Consider the following 22,897-nt stretch of genomic DNA (forward strand, 5'->3'; position numbering starts at 1 on the left):
GCTGCAAAGAATATCTGTCATAACAAGCCGTGTAGTCTGCTATTGAGTGATTCAATCACGCTTCCTTAGAGAAAGTGAGAAAACACCAGACGCAGCTAATAAACAAGAAAGACACATTCGTTTTCCGTAGCGCTCTCATCAGACAGTGGCGATCAATAGCCCCCCCCCCCCCCAAAAAAAACCCCCTCCTGTATGATGTTCATTTTCTACAGCCTCTCTCTCCTGCTCTCTGTCCGCCTCGATCTCTCAAATCTCCCTCTCAGTCTGTTCTTATTATCCCAATCTATCTCCTGCCGTGACTTTACATCACTATTTACCACTTATCTTCCCTCTGCTGCCCTCCCTCTCGTTATATCCTCTGCCTTTTCTCCTCTCCTTGACATGTGTCTCTCTCTCTCGTCAGACGCTGCCTTGTTTTCCTCGGTATTAGTTTAGAGCTTTTTTTGTCCACTGGGTGGGTTAACAAGCCGGCATGATTTCATCAATGTGAATCAGGCAGCCTGATAAGACGTGACCCAGATGGGATCTCCGGCTCTTTTTTGTACAGCCATCCATCACGACCACGTAGCCACATAAGCTCTCTCTCTCTCTCTCTCTCTCTCTCTCTCTCTCTCTCTCTCTCTCCGGTAATGGCTGTCAGCCGGCGTATGAAAGAAAGAAATGTGTCATGTAGCTTCGCCGCGCTCTCTAGAAAAAAAACAACAACCTCTGTGTCCCGTATTAAAGGCTAACAACGTTTGTTATTCTCATCTTGCAGCCCCAGTTCCTGTGTGGCGCTTACTTTTTTTTTGTCATTATTATTTTTGGCTATGAAATCCTGGGCGCGCGCGCACACACACACACACACACACACACACACACACACACACAAACAAAAACACTCCACTGCAAACAAAATATTCCTTCAGAGACTTATGATGGTCAATAATGAGTTTGGGTGACCTTATTGAACTTTATGCTATTATTTATTTCCGATTGTATCGCTTTGGTATTTCTGTAATCGTCCCGTTGGGACTCAAAGTATGCGGAACATAACAGTGGATTTAAGTGGACTTATTACAGTGGATAGTATAAGATGTCGTGTTTTATCTCCTTCAGTGGAAGAGTCTGTTTTGGTAAAACGTTGAAAAGATCCCACTTTCATATGTGAACAGTAAACATGACGCTATCCAACCAGCAGCCCGTTAGCTCAGTTTAGCATAAAGACTGGAAACAGCGAGCTTAGCTCCATCCAAAGGTAACAAAATCCACTTAAAACTCGCTTTATTAACTAATTGTGTTCGGCTCAGTCCGACTGAACTCGGAGCTCACCAGAAACTCCCAATACCTGTCATCCTCCTCCAGTCTCTTTAGGTTAGGCTGTCCATCAAGGGAATGATAGCAATGAAAAACAATTCAACAATAGGCTGGTAAGTTATGTTTTTGTTTGACATGCATGTGGAGATTTGGCTGATGTAATGCCTTTAAACCGTCAATATCGGAAAGAAATAGCCTATTCATATTGCGGTATTGATTTCCACCATATTGCACAGCGCTATTATCACGATGAAATTATGGCGTTATCTACGGCACTTTTATCTCTTTACAAATCATAACAATTTCTCTATAATGTTTCTGTGACAATCCAATAAGGATTTACAGTAGGCTGTGTATGCTTTCTTTATTTTCCGTGGTATCACACACACACACAGAGGGGGTTCAATACTCGATCCAGTGTTCTCCGCACAATCACGCGTTTTCCAGGGGATGGAATTGGATTTTACCCACAGGTCTTTTTGGAGTTTCTTTTTGCTTCTTTATCATATTTATGTGTTCTTTTGGTTTTTGGCATGTGTGTGTGTATTTGTACTTAAGAGCAGTGTGTGAACCACCTCGCAACAACAACAACTGCTTGTTGGAGCCCACACATTCTCTCTGTAGTAGAGCCATCAGGAGATTTCTGTGGAAAACCCTCCCATCCTGCCTGCCAGTGTGTGTGTGTGTGTGTGTGTGTGTGTGTGTGTGTGTGTTTATCTGTGTGCAGGGCATGAAGAGTCAAAGCCAGATCTGTTGCCCTGTTATGTTCTCATATCTCCTTTTGACAACTCTTACAGGATGCGATCTTGAGATTTCTGCCTCAAGGTAAAGACAGGTTTTAAAACAAAACCACGAGAACAAGTAACCATGTAAATGAGAAGTCAAAGACAATTCAAACAGACACGCTGTGTTCATGCGTAGGAGAAACAAAGCTATCGGAGTGCCAGTTCAACACCTCGCCGTGGACTTTTGTTCCTATAATCATGCATGAACGGTCAATTTAGCCATTAAGCAACCCGATGACAGACACCAAAATCCTCTTTGGCTCTCCAGTACAACATTGACCTGACAGCGCCACGCTAACACATGTTAAATACTGCTAGTGGAACAGGTTTGAAGCTGAACTTTGGATCTTAAAATGCATTGCAGTTAATTTTGGTATCATTGTACTTCGTCTATTTTGTGAACTGATGTCCCTTCAGGTTGAAATTCGGCTGAAATTGCATTTGTGTGTGTGTGTGTGTGTGTGTACTCACTAACCAGTGGCGCAGCGAGCGGCAGAATGAAGCGGTTATATCAGAAAGTGTGACAGTCTGAAAGACTGGTGGCCGGCTTTGAGGTCACCGGTCTAATTACACTTCAGAGAGACTGATTTAGGCTCGGTTGCCGAGGTTGTTAGGGGGCTGCAGACGGATGGAGGGGCCGCGGAGGCAGAGCAGGAAGAAGACAGGGAGAGGTTGGAGAAGGGTGGACAGTTGGACATGGAGCGAAAAGAGATGGAGGAGTTTCAATTTAGATTTCAATCGAACACCATTACCACGAGTGCCTCTTCTGCTTTCGCGGCCATCGCGGCAACAAGTTGCAGCAGCGCTTGTTTCACCTCTGCTCCTGCGGTGTTTTTGCTCCATCTCTCTCTCTCTCTGGGCTCATACTGCCTGTCAATGTAAGGGGAATCATAGAAGGGAACTGCTTTTGCAAACATTTGCATGGATCCATTAATGGACCAGAGGGCAGCCTCCGGTTCTGAAAAGTGAAGCCAAAGCGGAAGTGGCTGAAACGTGCATTCTTTCTAATGGCCAGCAGGGGGCGACTCCTCTGGTCGTATAGAAGTCTAGTCTAAAATGACTCTACTTCTCTCTTGATTTATTCCCTCAGTAAACATTGTAAACATGAGTTTATGGTCTCAATCTCTAGTTTACAGTCTTCTTCAATACAGCATGATGTTCATTTAGTACATTAAGGTCCATTTAGAGTCAAACAGATGATTTATGGTGTGACTACCACAGCGCTGTTTGGTCGGGGAGCATACAATCTACTCAAGTAGTTTAGGGTTAAGATATGGATTTAGGTTGATGAGTTAAATGAAGGTCTAGGTCAGGGTTAAAGTTGCGTTCAAGTGTTTGTAGATTAAGTAATTAAACTAGCAACCCTGCACAGGAACTGTTTATGCAGGAAGCACATCCATCCACTCTAAAGTAGTTTGTCTCGCGTAATGATAGTTTGGTCTGCGTTGCACAGTGACAGCAGATCTCAATGTGTGTATATATGTGTGTGTGTGTGTGTGTGTGTGTGTGTGTGTGTGTGTGTGTGTGTGTGTGTGTATGTGTGTGAGGAATGCTGCTGTGGTGCAGGAGGAGGAAGGGGGGCTCTATGGGCAGGAGCACCCAGGGGTTAACGAGCGGTGTGAGAAAAACAGGCCGAGTTTGAGAAGGAGGGGGGAGGGAAGCATACGCACACAAACACACACACACACACACACACACACACACACTGAGTCCCATAGGAAGCTGAAGATGGTCGGGCCCTGGAGAGCAGGCAGCTCTCGCTTTAAACAGAGCTGAATGAAAGCAGCAGGTATCACTCCATGCCGATCAAAGTAGTAAACAAGTATCCGAAATCAGATGTCAAGAAAATACACAATAGCATTAAGTCACCCGGCGCAACAGTCAGAGAGCAACTTACAGGTGCATTTCAATCCTATTGGAAAGGAATCGGTCTGAACAGGCAGCTGTTTCCGTCCTCCGCTGCAAAGTGTTTAGTCTGTGTGTAATACACTCTGTACTCTATACGGCTGAGAACCGGCCTCCTTCTGCTCCTGACCCGTGCATTAATCCCACCAGCATGGACCGGTCACCAAAATGTAACATGACAGTATTGACCCAAACACCTGCCACTTCCTACAAAAACACACACACACACACACACACACACACTGAGACCCAGTGGACTCTTTTCTGTCCAAAGGCCCTTCTCACGCAAATAGAGTAGGCAGGCAGGATCCCTTGTCAGCCTATTTATCAGAGAGAGAGAGAGAGAGAGGGGGGAGGGGGGGGGGGTTGAGAAGGGACAGACAGCGTGGACCCCCTCTATTGTTCTGGCTGGGTTTAAGGGATGGAGTGTGTGTGTGGGGGGGGGGGGGGGGGGGCAGGGATGGATATGGGGATAGGATGGGAATTGGAGACCCCAACAATGCAACCAAAACCCCCCACTGCTCCTCCTGCTTATGAGCATGACCTGCTCTGACAGACCAGGGACTAGAGGGGAACTAGACCAAAACTACAACAGAACTCCAAAGTCCAAACTGCGCACAAAAAGGTTGTAGAGAACCTAAACTGCTCCTAGATAAGATCCTACATTGGGGTCAGTTATGAGTCAATTTAGACAGGAGTCACATCATTCAAACTACCAAACCTCTGCCAAAGTTCCTCACAGTGCCGATACTTCATTTGTGTGTTGTTTGGGAAAACACGTGTACATTATTCCACCTAGAGTCAATCAAAAATGACTCAAAAGTGCACCAACAAGCCAGACTAGACCCAAATCAGTCATACGCCACAACAAGAGTCAAAACTGGAGCTACAATCGAGTCAGAATAGAAAAAGAGCCAAACTTGAGTAAAAACCTGCCAGTCCAGACACAATCTGGAGTCAGAATAGACCCAAATCAGGCAATGTCGAGTACAAAAATGACTTAAACAAACATCTGCACCACAACCATCTGCATTTAGTCTCTAAAGGATTTCCCCATCTAGCTTGGATGCAGACACAAATGCATACATGGCCAGATGTGGTTATGTGCAAGTATGTGAGCAATGTAAGTGAATCCTGGATTGAGCACACACATTTCTTTTTTTCTTTTTTTTTTTACAATGCAGCGATATCAATGTAGGAATAAGAAGAAGAGAATAACCCCTCGATGTGTGTTTACATCTTTCACGTCTTGATAAATGGGATGTGACTGAATCTACAGTACTTAACAGCAGCTGAAGCGGAACGTTGTCTTTCAAAAAAGCTTCTTCTGTGCTCCACAGCTGACGCTTTGTCACCCTAATAATGTCCTAAAGCTCCAGTGCGTGTGTTTTGCAAACAGCCTGTGTGTGTGCATGTGTGTGTGTGTGTGTGTGTGTGTGTGTGCGTGCGTGTGTGTGTGTGTGTGCGTCCAGCTATGCTTTACCCCTCTCTCACTTCATCGTGGAGTTTGCAGTAGACCTCTTTGTCTGCCGATTTAGAGCAGGGTGTGAGGTGAAGAGCAGTCTGTTCATAATGGATTATTGATTGGTCTGAGAATACACTGGCTCTGCACTGTGTGTGTGTGTGTGTGTGTGTGTGTGTGTGTGTGTGTGTGTGTGTGTGAGTGTGTGTGTTTAAGACTCCATACCATCCCCTCTGTCCCACTCTGAGCCCTGAATGTCTCCACTTTATGAGCAACCGAACAGAGGATAGCAAGGTTTTTTGTAAAGTGCTCCCTGTATGTTATGCTCTGTGAGCAGTGTGTGTGTGTGTGTGTGTGTGTGTGTGTGAGAGAGCAGCTCTCTGTACGGCCCGTTAAGCTCTCAATGCTGCCTGTATGAAACAGTGTTAAAAGCCCACAGTGTGCACATATAGACTTTCAAACGATGTGTGTGGACAACATTAAAAGCCCCCTCTGTTTTGCTTCTTGATTCCTCAGTTCCCCTGCATGTATGCGTGAGCGCGTGCACGTGTGTGTGTGTGTGTGTGTGCGTGTGTGTGTGTGCGCATTCAAACAAGAGGTCCACTCTTTATTTCCTCCCCCCGCTGTGTATTTTTTCTTAACCTCTAATGCTCGTCTCTGTGCCGCTGTGTGGGAGGGAAGCAGAGCCCATCACGGCTGAAGGATGTCCCACACCAGAACGACCCACAGTCATTATCAGTGATAAGGTGACAGCGTGAGTGAGTCAGTGTGTTATGAAAGCCAATCTCCACACCCTTGGGTGCAGGAGATTTGTGCCATGGCTGCCTCTGAGATGATTGCTATGATGAAGGTGCTTCCTGGCTGGATGACAGTGTTTTCTATCACAGAGGAGCAACACAAAATAAAAATAGAGGCTGAGCACCTTCTGCTAAAGCTTCGTGTGACTCTTCTTTAAAAAATAAATAAAATGCTCTTTAAATAGTAGACTGCACTAGTTTTGTTTTGTAATCACATTTCAATACCTTTTTTTTTCACATTAGTGCATCAAATGTGTTCTGCAAGCTGGATTTGCGGCCTCTAGATGGAGCAAACGAGCAGATTTCAATAATGAACGGCACAGGAAAAGCCAAACGGACCACTTAGTTTAGAAGTGGATTGTTTTCCCTTGTGTGTTTCGTAGTATTAGTGATAGTAAACCTACGTTTTGAAGTCGTCATTCTTTCGTTGTGACATACCTAATGTGTGAAACCTTTAAAGCTGTGAGCAGGTTCTCCGCTGGTTTGACACTGTTTGTTTCAAGACTCACTCCAGATGTGAACCTCAGGAGTCTCAGGAACAGAAATAGCCGGGCTGCTCTGAAGAGGATGTGTGTGGATGGGAAAATAAAGAGTGGATTTCGGACCTCAGCTGCCACGGGTCAGCGTTCACAGAGCTGAACAGCAGAGGTTGAGCATGCAAGGAAGCAAGGAAGGAGGGGAGGAAAAAAAAAGAAAGAAAAAAAGGACAGTTTGTTTTTGTTCGACACAGCAGTCATTATCAGCTGAGTGTAGGCCTCCGCTCACTCCATGTGACTCATGGTGGGGCTGCTTAAAGTGTCCATTAATGGCACGTCTGATACCAGATGACGTTCCCAGTGAGGGTCGGACCGGTCTGAAGTATTTAAAGGTGATCATTTTCCTCCAGGACAAAAAAAAAAAAAAGACAGTGACTCCAAAGGGTTTCCATCAGAATACAGCATTTAACTATAAGAAACTCACAGTACAGCTACACCCTATCTCCAGTCTTACTAATCTGTGTGTGTGTGTGTGTGTGTGTGTGTGTGTGTGTGAGGGGGGTTTATTAGCTGGAGGATATCAATGCCAATTTACAAAGTGGACTGTTCTTGCTAGCTTCAGGAAGACACTTTATCCAGTTACTGTACCATGTTGGCCTTTAAGAGAGCTTTGATGCCTCTCTTCTCTTTTTTGATGACTTCGATGATTGCTAATATTTCCGTCTCTCCTGGACAGTTTCTCCTTCCATAAGCCAATTTGTCATTTTTCTCCCCCTCTTTTTGCCCGTATAGCGAGGAGCCTGCATTGTTTCCATTCTGGGGGCTAATCTCATTACATTTCAATTTGCACATGCGACTGTCTGGTGGATGACAGGCTTACTGTTGAATACTCTCAAACCCCGGCCCTGCTGACCCCCAATCAGCGAGGCCATTTAACAGGAAATAAGATTATTATCCTCAGTTTTTAGCGGGCAGAACTGGAAGAAACTACTAAGTATTAATGAGCAACATTAGGATGTGGAGACAGAGAGGTGGAACAGATGGAGTGAAAAACCAGTGGATGGATAAATGGGGTTGGACGGATTTGTGTTACTTATTTTGTTGATTTATGTCCATCATCGCCCGATTGTCCACCACGCCGAGTGTTGGATGTAATTCCCTTAAGCTCTGTTGTTCCTCGTTTAAGTGGTACGTCACGTTCATCAATCTTCTTTTATCTTTAATCTGTCTAATGAAGCCTAAGCTCATAAATTCAGAGTTTATGTTTTTCTACTTCACAAACAGCTCGTGAGAATCTCATGTAACCGAAGCGCCTGAATCAATCCCACCAACCGCTGCACCTGCACAAACACTCTGAATGTGAGCTGTATATTACACTAAGAGTCAAGACGGTGCTAAAATAAATAAAACTAAGAACTGCTGTGCCGTCTCATGTGATTGCACACAGATCACACAGATCACAATGTTAATTCTACTGCGTGCAATAAACATTGTACTACTCGTAAAAACAAGACTAAAAGAGTCTACTGCATGCTAGCAGCTATGTGAGGCTGCACCTAAGCACAGTGGTGCTTTGGTGCAGCAGGCATATTGTTTACCACAGCCACCATCTTAGTTTAGCACGTTAGCATGCTAACACTTGCTAATCAGCACCAAACTAAATGCGGCTGAGGGTGATGGGAATGTCATTAGTTTTGCAGGTGTTTTGTCATAAACCGAAGTAGTGGACAAATTTAAATGTGTTCACCTGATGATGCAAAAGTCAGGAGATCACTGAAGTGATTATTTATTCCGGAGGGGACATTAATGTCCGTACCAAATCTCATGGCAATCCATCCAAATAGTTGAGACATTTCACTCACAACCATACATGTGAACCTCGTAGTGGCGCTGGAGGATAACTCAGGGATCGTTATGCATCCTGTGGGACCTATGAATGTCCTGCCAAATTGTATGCCTATCCATCAAGTATATGTAAAACTTTAAACTGATGGTGACCCTAGTGGAAAAGTCCGGGGGGATCACCAAAGTCATCGGCATTCATCCTCTTGGGGACACGAATGTATGTTGAAGATTTTAAGAGAATCCATCAAGTAGTTCGGTCTGGTCCGAAGTGGTGGACCAGCTGACCGACAGAACGTCACTGCCACAGATGCAGTGTAACGGCAGCCAGAGCTGAAACGGCATTGTGCTCGCTAGCTGGAAGCCTAAATGTTACGCACTCCAGGAGGAAGCGCGGTGATTTCAATAGCATAAATCCTTCTAGATCGATCTGTGGCTCTGGTGCAGGGTAGTCATTTTCAGTGCGAGAGTTTAAGACATATGATTGTTCTTGTGCTAACTTCCCCGCTCCACCATCTTATCCTCTTATGATTATGATCAATTATCCACTTATAATTAGAGCCTGGCAGTAACTCAGCTTATGGGCCCTGGCACTTTATATAATAGCCTGTAATAATGCTGTCTGTCACATTTCATACAGTCCACACTCTCAGGCTCTAGCATCTGCTGAAATTAATACTCCAGTCAGAAATATGTCACTGTAATCAACAACGCTGTAACAGAAAGGGGGCTTTTTGTGATGATATTGTCGATGAGCTGAGAAAGAGAATAGACTAAAGATGTGATTAACCTTGGGTGATTCTTGTGAGAAGATTGTGACTTTGCAGCACGAAATAATACACATAAACTGTTGATGAAAATATGCAAATGATTCCACCCACTTAAGGACATTTCTGAAGTATGAAATTAGTCAACACCGTTCACTTTCTTCTCTTATCCCCCTCACTCTGTTTCCGTTTGACTCTCTACCTGACCCTGTTCAACTCTAGTTTGAGAAACAGAGCAAAGCAAACCGTCTGAAGAGCCACTTCCTGTTGTGTGCTTAAGATCCCTGTCATGTGACAGTGTCAGTTGAGGCGGGTGCGTGAGGCCAGTATGGGGAGGGAATATGGTGGCACTGCTGATCTTGCTGATGTGAACACAGCCCACCCACCCCCGCTCCCCCGCCCACGCACGCTGATTGTGTAAAGTGTCGACTCAGCCAGTGTGGCGTCAGAGCCCTCAAGCCCTGCGCGAATCATGCACAACCAGGACACACACACACACACACACACACACACACACACACACACACACGTGCATGGCTGGTGGTGCACAGTGTCAGCCATAGATACATTGTGGACATGATAATACCCCATCTGCCCTCAATTTAAACTCGTTTAAGTTACAATGGGAGGTTTAAGAAGGAGTAGTTGGAGTATAAGGAGGAGGAGTTGATTATCAAACTCATTGATTTTGTATATGAAGTGAATCTAAAAACATTTTCATTTTTAATCACAAGTTGCTTATGCGTTAGAGTTTGCAGTTTCACTCCAAAAGCACAAATGTTTCTAAAGACATCATGGATTGTATTTTATTTCTCTTTAAGTCTATGTGATGATCACCAAACCCAGGTCCTACTTTTTAACTCATAGCTTTCTACACAAACAAATGCAGATCTCCCTTATGACACATGCGGTCCACCTCCATGCTGTAGCTAGCTTAGCTGTTAACGCAAACTGAATTGGCCTTTGAATTTTTTGCTTTACTCACACGTCCTGTGTCTCTTTTCTCACCTTCCCCCCCCCCCCGCTTTGTCTCTTTCTATCGTGTGTCTTTCTCAGGTGAACGATATGTCGCACGCGCAGGCCGCACTATAGAGAGCTCACTGTTACATGACTTGGATGCTGCTAACGTGCTTCGAAACTGAAGAGAATGAAGAGAAGATAATAAAATGAAGTGACAGAAGTGTGGTGGAAAAGTAACCCGGATGAAAAGACCCCTCGAAACCTCCGTCAACCGACGCAATGGCGACCTGGAATTGAGAGAACCCCCCCCCCTTTATTTGGACAAAGACATTAAACAATCTCATGCATGATTTATATGATGGGACTCATTTAGCATGAAAAAGAGTTTACATTTGACCTATTGTGACTAAGTAAATGGTACAGCTGCATGTGCCAGTGGCACTCAGATAGTTTGAGCCACTGATTCACTGACAGTGCTAGATGAAGATGGATAGATGGTGTTGCATCCAGTAACCGGAGAGTGCTAAATGAGCTGCTGTGCAAGCAGCTTGATTTCTGGATGATTGACGGCAGATAGCATTTTAACTGACCATCAAAGGCACGCCAGGCATCCCTAGATGTGCAACTGCAGATAGCAGTAGTTTCGGGTTTTATTGAGCTTGTGTGAGGGTTAGGGTTAGAAGGGGGTAGTTCAGTTCCTACAATGAACCGTAGAGACAGTGTGGCGGTGATGGAGACCCAGGCGGGAGGGAAGGAGAAGCTGGTTGAAGACCAGGTCCAGAACGAGGTTGACGGTGAGGATGACAAAATCCCCGGGGCTTACGACTGCAACGTCTGCGGACGCAGCTTCCCGTTCCTCAGCTCCTTGTCGCAGCATATGAGACGCCACACAGGTGCGCGCCCTTACAAATGCCCCTACTGTGACCACAGGGCCTCTCAGAAGGGCAACCTCAAAGTTCACATCCGCAGCCACAAACTGGGCACGCTCTCTAGCCACCACTCCAATGAGGATGAGGAGGGTGTTGCTGAGGAGGAGGAGATGAGCGTTTCAGAGGGTCTCGACGGAGGTACGAGTCCAACGAAGAGCAGCTCAGCTTGTAACCGGATGATCAACGGGGACAGTGGCGAGGAGAGTCGGAGGAAAGTGCCTGGGAGGAGCCTGAAAAGAGAGAAGCTTGTGACCGACCAGAGGCCTTACTGTTGCCGCCTGTGCGGCTACGAGGCCCATCGAGAAGACCAGCTCCTCAGCCATATTGAAAAGGTCCACATAACAGCAGACACAGAGGAGGAGGCCACTGTTAAGGAAGAGGTTATGCCCGAACCTGATGTCGCCCAACCTCAGGGTGACGGGACCTTCCCCTGTGAGACCTGTGGTCAGGTCTTTACCCAGGCCTGGTTTCTTAAGTCACACATGAAGAAACATGCAGGGATCCTGGACCACTGCTGCCGTATTTGCGGAAGGCGGTTCCGGGAAGCTTGGTTCCTCAAATCGCACATGAAAACCCACAACACCAAATCCAGGTCACGGTCAAAAGCAGATTCCGCTGAGCAGCCGGCCACCATTAACGACGTAGCCCAGGATCCTGAAATTGCCACTTGCGCCATAACATCCATCTATCAAATGTGTTCCAAATGTGGGAACCTGTTCCCCAACAGAGAGAGTCTGAGGGCCCATGATAAAATCCACAGTCTCAGCTATGGCAAGAAGTCCCAGAGCCAATGCCGACTCAGCGACGATGAGGACTCACCAGCTGCTAAGAGACGTTTGATTGACTACTTAAACCTCAAGCCTGTTGAGCAAAACACCCTGAATGAAGAAGAGGAGAGTGAGAAGAAGATGCTAGGTCGAAGAATCCCAGAGCTAGATCCAGTTTGCAGCTACCAGGCCTGGCAACTAGCTACTAAAGGAAGGGTTGTTGAGCCAGTGGAGCCGAGTTACAAGGCCTCCTATGGGGGAGGAAGTATGGGGGAGGAGGCCCTCGCTGGAGCTGCTGTGGTTTTTGAAAAGGAGAGCAGCCGATATGTCCTGCAAGGTCAAGAGAAACGCAGCTCGGGCCGGCGCAGCAGCTCTGGTTTGGGAAGCCACGCTTCTTCAGGGGACCGGACACCAGAGAGCCTCAGCGACTCCGAGTACCGGCCTTCGTCTCGTCAGGACCGACGGCGACCGTCGTCCTCCAAGTCCAACGAGTGCTTTGAGTGCGGGAAGGTGTTCCGCAGTCGTCACCAGATGATCGTCCACCAGCGGGTCCACAGGAAGGATGGAGGTAGGGCGTCTGTGGGTGACAAGGACAGAACTACAAGAGACGACCGATGGGGCTCCACCAGTGATCCAGAGTCAGGCTCCCCGAGCCGGCCCAGCACCCCGGGGTACGGAGACTCCCCACCAGCCTCCACCCTTGGAAACCAGGCCTCGGAGATGGGTACCGCAAACTCCGGAGAGATTGCAGGTCGGTCAAAAACTTCTGTCTTTTTTTTTTTTTTTAAATGATTATCTATAATTAAATAGATCCTGAAGAAGTTGATGCAAGTAAGTATTAGTCTTTTGGTAATAACAGCTTACTTTACTGTTTGTAGTAGGAAAATGTTCCAGCTATGCAAACAGATGAATGGTATACACACCAGTTCACAAATAGAAGCAGAACCCTGCAGCATTTTCATTAGCAGAAATGACTGTAGCCCTTTTCAAGCCTCCCACTGGAGGCCTCTGCCTCTGTCACTCTGTAGTAAACATCTGTTGATGAAATGTGCTTTGTGTAGGTGCAGCTCCTCAGCTCATCAGGCGCTGCGGAGCGGGAGCTGGAGCCACCGTGTGGCATAACGTCAGAACAACATCTGACTTCAGCCCTTTTTATAGAGAGGCTACACACGGATACTATCAAATGTGGTCAATAAACTTTAACGGCCACCGAAAAATTCTGTTTACAACAGCGCAATTATTTTGTATCGCAGAGCAATAAAGCTCACGGTTAAGTGGAAGTTCGCGCCTTTCAGTGGCATGTCAGTAGAGGGGAGGGCATTTTTGGAATGCCTATCATTTTTTTCACCTCCACAACCAATAAACACTGCAGAGCAGAAAAAAGAAAACCTACCCATGCAAGGGCAAAACACCCATAATCACAGCTGAAATATGTTAAAGGAAGGATCCCTGTGTAAGCAGCCCGTCACGGCTCTCTGGCTTTTGTCTTTTTAACTTTCAGACTCACTGAAAAAAAAAACCCACTGTTTGTACAGGTTAGGATAGTGGATGGCTAAGAATTGTAGTGATAGCCTCCATTCCTCCCTGTTAGTACAGACATTCAAAAATAGCAGCAACATTTCTTCAGGCCTGATCGAGCCGTGTGCTATTTCAGGTCTTCCTGTCTCAGGAAACTCCCCTCACCCCCCTTATCTGTGTGTGAATATGTCTTTTTCTCTCCTTTTTTTTTTTTTATGTCTTTGCCATGAAAATCTGTCTGCATGTTCCCTTTGCTTTTTTGTTTTGTTTTTGTATAACAACCAATTATTAGTTATGAAGCATTATGATAGTCCTGTACTCCAGCAGCTAAAGGCGTGGTTAACTTATAATACTACATATACTGTATATTGTTCACTCTCTCACAACCCACATGCACCCTGGTGTCTGGTTTCAGAAATTGCATTTGGGACAGAGGATCTTTTCAGCTCAACATATACACTATATATAAATGTATAAAATGCATCAGATACAAAACCTGCAACGTCAAGAGACATCGTAAAATGTGATCTTTTGATTTGTGACAAGGCCAGCCTGTGTATAAGTTTTAAAGAAGAGCATTCTTGCTCGAGATGGCTTCTGTCCACCCGTCCATCCTTTTTCTCTCCTGTCCCCCTCCGACTCGTTCCTAATCTCTAAGGTTACCTCCTGTGACACTTCCACTGTCACTCATCCGCTCTTCTTACTATTGAGCCAGCCAGGCTGCCCGACGTCTGAGGGATTGGTTATTTATAGAGTCACCTCCCGATGGAGAGGGAGGCAGGCGATTGGGGAGGAGACACTCAGAGGACGCTCTATAGTTGCCAGTACTCCGATGTCCCTTACAGCTATACTGTTTTGGGGAACGTAGATGATAAGTGGCAGTGTGCAGGCGCATGCCAACTTGATCGACAAATCGGTTCTGATTCAGGATTGGACTTTCTATAGAAGAGCAATAAATATATTTTGGGTGTGAAGCTATTTATGATCAGGTTAATAACTAAATAACAAAAGGCCGATAGCGGCCTGATAAACAGGACACACCAGTCTAACTAGCCTCTCCACTAGAACTGCTCAGCACCGGGGCTTCACCTTGGCAGAGTTTGAGCCGTGTGTGTGTGTGTGTGTGTGTGTGTGTGTGTGTGTGTGTGTGTTGGCTAGTGCTGCCAACAGGAAGCCAAATGAAAAACAGATGGCACGTTACTGGTGTTATTGTGAACGAGAGGAGGGAGAGTGGGGAGTACCATAGTGTGACACTTACAGAGTCGTATCTGGTGGAGTGTGTGCATGTATGTGTGTGTAAGATGACAGAATGACACAGACTCTGGGTCATTTTAAGGTTTATGTTCAAAACATCTGAGTTTAAACTTGGGGATTAGTTTAACAACCTTTCACTATGGATACAACTTCTTCTACTACCATAATACCCATTTCTATGCATCTCTTTATTCCCTTAATTCCTGAAATTAAACACTTTGGGAGATTTAAAGTTTCCCAGGGACAACAGTAAAATTCACTTGTAAAGAAAGACGCAGGCGCCATCTTGTGGGGAATTCATAGAGCTGCACTTCAGAAATCAGGAAGCAATATTAGTAAACAATGCATTCTTTACAATGATTAAACCAACTTAATAAGCTTTCTAACATCCCGGTTGTTTAATTTGTCAGACTGTGTTGATTCTGTGTTGATCGTTTAATATCATGGTGTAATTGTCTCGCACCATATGGACCAGAATACATTACCAACCATTACCCCAGTGATGAATCAACAACTCTCTGAGACGTCTGAACATAATAACCTTCACAGCAGCGCCAACTACCATTATGAATCACTGAACAAATATCAAATCCTTGAAACAATATCTAATTGATGATGGATATAATTATTCATTGTTTGTTCTTCCGTTGATATGTTTATTGTGCTTGTAATAGTAGAAGTAATAGTTTTATTTCAGGATACGTTGTGATGTAAAATGAAAGGAGGAGATATGGAAATACTGGCCAATACTGCAGCCTGGTGGCTGTTCAGCAAACCTACATCTGGATGGAACAATATGAATCTGGCACAGTGAGCTGTAGTAATGAACTCCGATTTATAGCTGGCAGTAGAGACGAGTATAATGTCGATCATTTCCTCTGCAGCCATTGACCTTTCTGTTGTCTGTCCGTTTCCCTACAGACGAGAAGCCTTACATCTGCAGCCTTTGTGACTTCGTCGCCTCAGAGTTGCAGGCCTATTTGACTCACGTTCGTGTCCAACACCCGGCTGCCCCCAGAGACAGACCCAGCCCCGTTCCCAGCCCCGGCTCCAGCTCGGACAGAGGCACCCCGAGTGGTTATCCTAAGCTGAAGAGAGCTCTTCTACAGGGGTTGAGCAACTCCGCGTCCCCCCCTGCCTACCTTTCAGCTCGATCCTCCCCCCTCAATCCCAGCCTGACCCCCGTGGATCTGTGCGTGAGGGCTGAGGGCTGCAGGGGCATAGCCTCCCTAACCCCGGACCGGAAGAGCCTCCCAAGCCACAAGTGCTCCTTCTGCTCCCATTCCACCCACTACCCAGAGGTGCTCTGGATGCACCAGACCGTGGCTCACCGCATCAACAGCAGCAGCTCCAATCTTGCTCCTAAATGGGCCCTGAAAAACAGCTCCAAGGGCTCCAGGGACAACTCGTTGTCCTCCAGGAGACGCACTGGTCCCCCGCCAGTCCTGGAGGGGAAGGAATGCCCCCCGCTGCCTCCACTGATGCGTGCCCAACGTACCCGGCCCCCAACCTACTCCAGCGAGGTTCTGAAGAAGAGCAGGCCGGCCAGTCAGGCAGCCATGCCGTCATCATCATCCTCCTCTACCCCATCCTCCTCGTTCTCCAGGGGCTCCTCATCCACCTCAGGCACCCAGGCTGGGAAAGGCCCAGTCCGGCCAGGCAATAGCAGCAGCAGCAGCAGCAGCAGCAGCAGCAATGTCAGACCCACGGAAGACCAGAGTCATCAGTCTCGCTTCAGACCCAAAACGGATATGTACCCTCGGGGAGGCCCATCGTCTTCCTCCAGCTCCATGGAGAAGAGCACTGGCGCCCTCTCACGTTCCTCGGCCCCAAGCCCCAGCTCTGCTACTGCGTCCCGGGTTGCTGACCGCTACTCGATGCCCCAAGAGGGCCTCGGCTTCATGCTGTCCAGCAAACACGGCCTAGCAGAGTACAGCCGAGCTCGGGGTTCCCCTCATCAGCCGCTTTCTAACTCCCACGGCCAGAGCCGGGCTAACGCGACTAGGCCCAGCACCATCACCCATAGCTCCACAGCAGGACACAACTACGGAGCCTCCCAGGCACACGGGGGCACCCTGGTGAATTCTTCCTCCTCCTCCTCCTCCTCCTCCTCCTTCTCTACGTCTTTGCCTTCCGAGGCTCGCGGAGATGTGAAGCAGGAGCCAATCGCGGAGACACCAGAGATGCCAACTGACATCCTCGGCTTCCTCAAAAACTACAACCCCCATGAGCTGGCTTCCCTCTACCACCGCTGGGATGCAGCCAATGCACTAATGGATCCCACTGGTAGGGGGCAATTACAATTTTTGTTCAATTTGTTGATTTACATGCATGTGAAAAATGTGTAGAAAACCCAAATTGTGTGTTGTTTTTTTTGTTTACGTCCTGTTGAATCCCTCGTCATCAGCTCACGTTCAAAATGCCCAGAGGATCTTTGCTTTGGAGAAAATGCCAAATGTCAGGAGTTGAAGAGAAATGTTTTCCAGTGACTTAGCATTTGGTTTTGAGTCGTCACGAGTAGAATTGCCTAAACTCGACAGGCTAAACCAGGAAAAGACACCCGCAGTAGAACACAGATCCAAAAACGTTTGAGCCATATTCAATTAAGCATGTGTGTTTATCCTCTCCAACACATGACGAGTCCCTCTCTCTCACACTAACTTGCCATCTGGCAGAAAGTGATTGACGGACACATGTACTGATCGATTCCGACAAGCTTTTTGAATAATGAAGAGGAGATCCATTAAATGGGCACGCACCCGTGTGCTTTGCATGTGATGTATGTGGGGCAGCATGTGTGTCCGTGCGTGTGTGTGTCCATATGTGCTTGGGTTTTGAGATGCAAAACCTTGTGTGTGTGTGTGTGTGTGTGTGTGTGTGTGTGTGTGTGTGTGTGTGTGTGTGTGTGTGTGTTTTTTTTTTGCTTTTTTTAATTTCATGTGAGAGACGTGAGAGAACCTTTGCTACTCTCAGGTCTGCGAGGCATGCCTAGTCTCCAGCTCCACTCTCCCAGAAAGCTGTCACAAACTGTTTAGGTCACGGCTCCGCCTGACGAGAGACTCGCACAGATGCGAACGGAGCGAGAGAGAGGGAAAATAAGAGAGGCAAAGAGAGAGATGAGACAGAATAATTACCCCACCAGCTGCTTTGGAAATGGTCATTACCGAACACGCGTATTATTTGCCCATTTTCAGTTGTGTCTCTAAGGTCAAGTGGGGCTGTATGGAGCCAGAGGTCAAAGACAACAGCCCCAGAGCAGACGCGTGACATCGCCGTCACCCGTCCAGGCGCATATCGTCACGATCCGCCTTAGCCCTTTGAGTCACATGCTATAAAGTGACCTTTTTTTGAGCAACTGAGTCTTTCTCCCATTTCTCCCTGTAATATGTGTACGAGTGTGTGTGTGTGTGTGTGTGTGTGTGTGTGTGTCTGCTTGTGTTTTCCGTCCAGCTCTGTCTTGTCTTTCATTAGTGCATCAGTGAGAAGGGCTGGCGGCTCAGAGTAGAAGTAGAGTATCCAGAGGCCAGCAGTCGGGCTGCCAGAGACACTCTCTGTCACCTCCTCCGCCTCCCTGTCCTCCCTGTCCTCCCTGTCCTGCTGTGTCCCTCCAATCCCCAGCACTTCCCCCACACACACAAGCATGCACACAACTGTTGGGCACTGCCCAGGTATATGCCCCGCATTAATGCTGTGGGAGTTGATGATGCCGGGGGTTCGTGCAGTAGGAATCCCCCCTCTCCGAAAGCACCAGCAAACCCCCCAGGCCTGTTATCTGTCAGCAGGAGAGGTCACCAGAGTGCACGTGTACTTGTGTGTGTGTGTGTGTGTATATGTGTGTTTCTGTGCATGACTGTGTGTGTATTGGTAGTGGTCGCAATGACATGAAATGGATCCAACTACCTTTGAACCTAAAACCTTCTTTCTCCAGCTGCTCTGACCATACTCACACAATCACACACCTGAAAACATAATTACATGACCGACAGGTCCCTCAATGGTTATCCGAGTTATGAAATGTAATATTTTAAATACAGTCCTTCCGCTTTCCTCACCAGGTAACAACATGTTTGTTTGCTGAATGGCCGCTCAGTATGCATTTCGTCTGCTTTACCAAACACAGTCGGGCTTCACGTCCCTTAACAATTAACTCATACTTAACCTCATTCAAGCTTCAGAACTTGTACTGACTGTGTGAGTTAGATTAAAAAAAAGAAGCTACATTCTGAACGAGACACTTGTAGTTTAAACTTGGATGTGTCTCTAGTGGACAAACTATGTAATGACAACACTTTTTCAAAATGACCTCGAACCCTAGCGTGCGTTTTTTTTTGTAGCGTAACTTCCAGTTTGTCATCGGCCGACACATTACATACATTGACAACAGAATCTCTTCAATAAGCTCATGTCGGCTGATATGTATGGGCCTGCTGATGTGTCGGTTTAGCTCCAGTTTAGTTCATTTGAGGAGGTTTTGATATCACGCGAGTGTCATGATCTTAATTTAAAATTCATCTCAGGTACAATAACTTCAGTGAATTGTTGCAATAACACTGGATGGTAAATTCATCCGGTTTGCATTGTTGTATCCGCAATAAACGCTGGAGAACAAGCTTCAAGAGCATTTAAAGGTTTGCATGAATACTGAGAGGGCGACTTATCAACGACGATGTCATCTTTTCCCCACCTCCACTGGGAGGACAGACTGAGAGAAAAACACTCCGGATTTCTCATTTACACGTGTCACGTCAGCTGACAGGATTTACGAGATTTCAAGTCATCAAAATTCAACAAGTTTCTTTTGCCATTTAAGGCCATTAACATGTAAATCGGACTTGTGCATGTAATGGCAGTGTCATTGTGTCATTATGAGTGTGTGTTTATGTGTGTGTGTGTGTGTAGCCAGTCCATGCCTCACTTTCCTCCCTCGGACCAAACACACACAACTCTTAACACACACACACACACACACACACACACACACACACACACACACACACACACGCGCACACACACACACACACACACACACACACACACCTGACATGTGACACACGGGCAGCGGAGCGGGCACATCACAGCCGGGGCGTTTTAATTGCCTGTAATTTATGCGGTGTGTGTGTGTGTGTCTGGCTGTCAGCCTCTGAGATGATGCTGTGTGACAGCTGCAGTCCAGCCCCTGGAGCTAGCCGCTCATAATGACACATTAGACATACTAATGATGCCTGCATGCGCGGGTCCACTACTGACGCTACCCACCTCCACCGCTGCAGCCAGGCTCCGAGCTCACACACGTACTCCCGCTCACTTTCTGCCCATTACTCTGACCTTTACGGCGTCATTCCATCTGAAAGCGCCTTGTGCCTGGGAATAAACTGTTGCTGATGTCCACCTTTTTTCCACCGCTCGTGAAATATCACACAGGAATACAAAGCGCATGCACTAGCCTTTAAAACGTGAAGATGTACCTTTTCTTTCAATTTTCGGTAAAATATAAAAAAAAAATGTGAATTGTCTTTTGGTGAAATTAAGATTCCATAGGTGAAACCTAAAAAATATGATCTGCTAAAATAGAAATGGGTGTAGCAAGAACGAAATACTGATATGGAATAATATTCAAAGGGTGCTTTAACTCACCAGTGTTTAAAGAACAGACACTCAGGACTTTACTCTAGAGTATGAATCACGGTCACGACAGGAACAGTAAGTTTGTCATCTCTAAAATGCGACAAATTGTATTGTGGTATTGTTTTCAGAAAGTAGTGTACATAACAGTACCTAAGTACTTTTTTACTTATATTGTGGGGATTTTTGTGGCATTACATTTAGATACAGGATCAGGTCTCATATTCAGAGTTATGAAACTCTTATGAAAGGGTAAAACAAGTTAAATTGATATCAGCTAACTCTACATACCATGCATTTGATCCATATCTGTTTTGACCACTGTTGTGCTCTGTGGTACCTTGTTTAATCGTATGTTTCTTTTTGTGTGTGTGTGTGTGTGTGTGTGTGTGTGTGTGTGTGTGTGTGTGTGTGTGTGTGTGTGTGATCAGGGATGCTGAGGTCTCTGATGCGGCAGGGACAGTATTTCTGCCACGAGTGCGGGAAGAGTTTCAGTCAGCCCAGCCACCTGCGTACGCACATGAGATCCCACACAGGTAAATACGGCCACGAGACGGCGACACACAAACACACCCACAGGAACACAGGTTACATACGGACGCGTACTTCCTCAAGCGCGACGGGAATTAATGGAAACACCTCACGAAAATGCGTTCTAAATCACAACTTTAAACCCTCGAGCTCCGTTGAAATCGGCCTTACCTCCTCATTTTTGGGATCACATAGACTCCCCTGCTGTATGTGAATAATCATAATAATAATTGCAAAATGAAGCAATTCCCCTTTGATATATTCTTTCCTTTTATTCTGACCTTATGTGTGGAAAAGTCTTTAAGCAGCAACCCACAAAATGAGCGTGCACATATGACCGAGGTGACAAAACACAAAAATCTGCATGAATCATGTCTACAAGCAAATTAGGAGAAGCCATGAAGTATCAAGGTGATCAAACAGTGTTGGGTGTGTTTGGACCCTGGGTCTCCAGGATCCTAAACGGACCAATCGACTCCTTTAATATTAGTCTTCAATGTCGACACACGCAGTAAAAAACCCCCAAAAAACAGTAAGAGCATCAGTCACAAAAACTGTAGAATTATTTAAAAGGGCCGAGGAATGACAGACATCCTGTACGTAAGAACCGTCCTGTGGAGCATCCTCCACTATTATTCACGTCTCACTAGATGTTCACACTTTTTTGGCCACTCCTTCAACAGTCACTTATTCCCGCGCCACCTGTGCACGCACATCATCATCATCATCATCATCATCATCATCATCATCATCATCATCATCACCCCCCTCCTCGCCGCTATTCATCCACCCAGAAACACTCACATGAGATGTAGAGAATACGTGCATGGGGGGATTCACGTTATAGACGATATTTCATCGTCCGACTCTCCATACGTCCGCTGCGTCTCTGCGTTCTCCAAAATAAATCAAAACGCATCTTTTTTTTTTGTTCAGCGGAGTGCGACAGCCGCTCTGTGAGGCCCTTCAACCCGCCCTGGGCTGGGCAGCTGTCTCTATTTTTTTTAAACTGAAACATGATTTGCTCCGGATACTGACCTGTGACAAATTGTATACATTATTAATCACATGTCAATTAGAGAGATGGAATTGCGCATTCTAATGAAGCAGAACAGCATTTGTCCACGTCAACCTTACGAATCCATTTGCATGCGTCCCGACGCCATTCATTCACGGAACAGCTCGATTTAGACTTCCTGCCTTTTCATCCACTTCCTCCATTTCCAGTTTACTTTTCCTTAGTGCACTTTAATTTCCTCTCCTCCTCTTCTTCTTCTTCCTCCCGTCTCTTGTTTCCTCTCATCTCACCGTTCCCCCTGTCCTCTTCCTCTTTCATTTCATCTTTTCTCCTCTTCCTCTCCTGTTTCCCATCATTGATTCTGCTCACCTGTTCTTTCCTCTCCCGTCTCTCACGTCACCTGTTCTTTTCTACCCACCTATTTGGTCTCTCCTCCCCTATGTCTCTCCCCTTTTCCTTAATTCTTTCCTCTCAATCTCACCTTTTCTCCTCTCGCCTGTCCTTCTCACTCTTGTCTCCTCTCCTCTCCTATTTGTCTACCTTCCTCCCTCTTCACTTCCCCCTTCCTCCTCCTCCTCCTCCTCCTCTTCCCTCTCCTGTGCTGTCATGTCCATCAAGCGGGCCCGGCAGTGATCACAGTAGACAATGAGATAAGTAGCTTCTTTATAGAGAGTGTGAATGATATGTGGCACAGCCAGTGATTCTAAGTGACAGAGGCCAAATGGTAAGTGATGCAGCGCTCAGCTTCCCCCCAAGCCGTGCTCTAAACACACACACACACACACACACACACACACACACACACACACACACACACGCCCATGCATAGGGTCTGTAAACACTCGCAGAAGCTGTAATTAATGTTGTCACCGACGGTTGTCTTCAGCATGGACGTGCACACGCAGAAAAGGCCAGCCACCCCGAGGCCTCTATTAACATGCGTCATATTAAATCACTGACTTGCCTCC

At 46.4% G+C, this 22,897-nt stretch overlaps 1 protein-coding gene across 2 annotated transcripts in view; it reads left to right on the forward strand.

Moving 5' to 3' along the window:
- LOC137887217 (zinc finger protein 516-like) overlaps window positions 1-22,897 on the forward strand; it is a 43,718-nt gene that overhangs the window by 15,034 nt on the left and 5,787 nt on the right. For both annotated transcript variants that reach the window (XM_068730048.1, XM_068730049.1), the window contains exons 2-4: window positions 10,387-12,737; window positions 15,680-17,044; window positions 20,812-20,916. In XM_068730048.1, coding sequence (XP_068586149.1) covers window positions 10,994-12,737; window positions 15,680-17,044; window positions 20,812-20,916 — 3,214 coding nt within the window. In that variant the 5' untranslated portion in view covers window positions 10,387-10,993. The remainder of the gene's footprint in view (window positions 1-10,386; window positions 12,738-15,679; window positions 17,045-20,811; window positions 20,917-22,897) is intronic.

This window comes from Cebidichthys violaceus, unplaced genomic scaffold, assembly GCF_023349555.1.
Source record: "Cebidichthys violaceus isolate CVI_PGR_0920_01 unplaced genomic scaffold, fCebVio1.0.p SCAF_49, whole genome shotgun sequence".
Lineage (NCBI taxonomy): Eukaryota > Metazoa > Chordata > Actinopteri > Perciformes > Stichaeidae > Cebidichthys > Cebidichthys violaceus.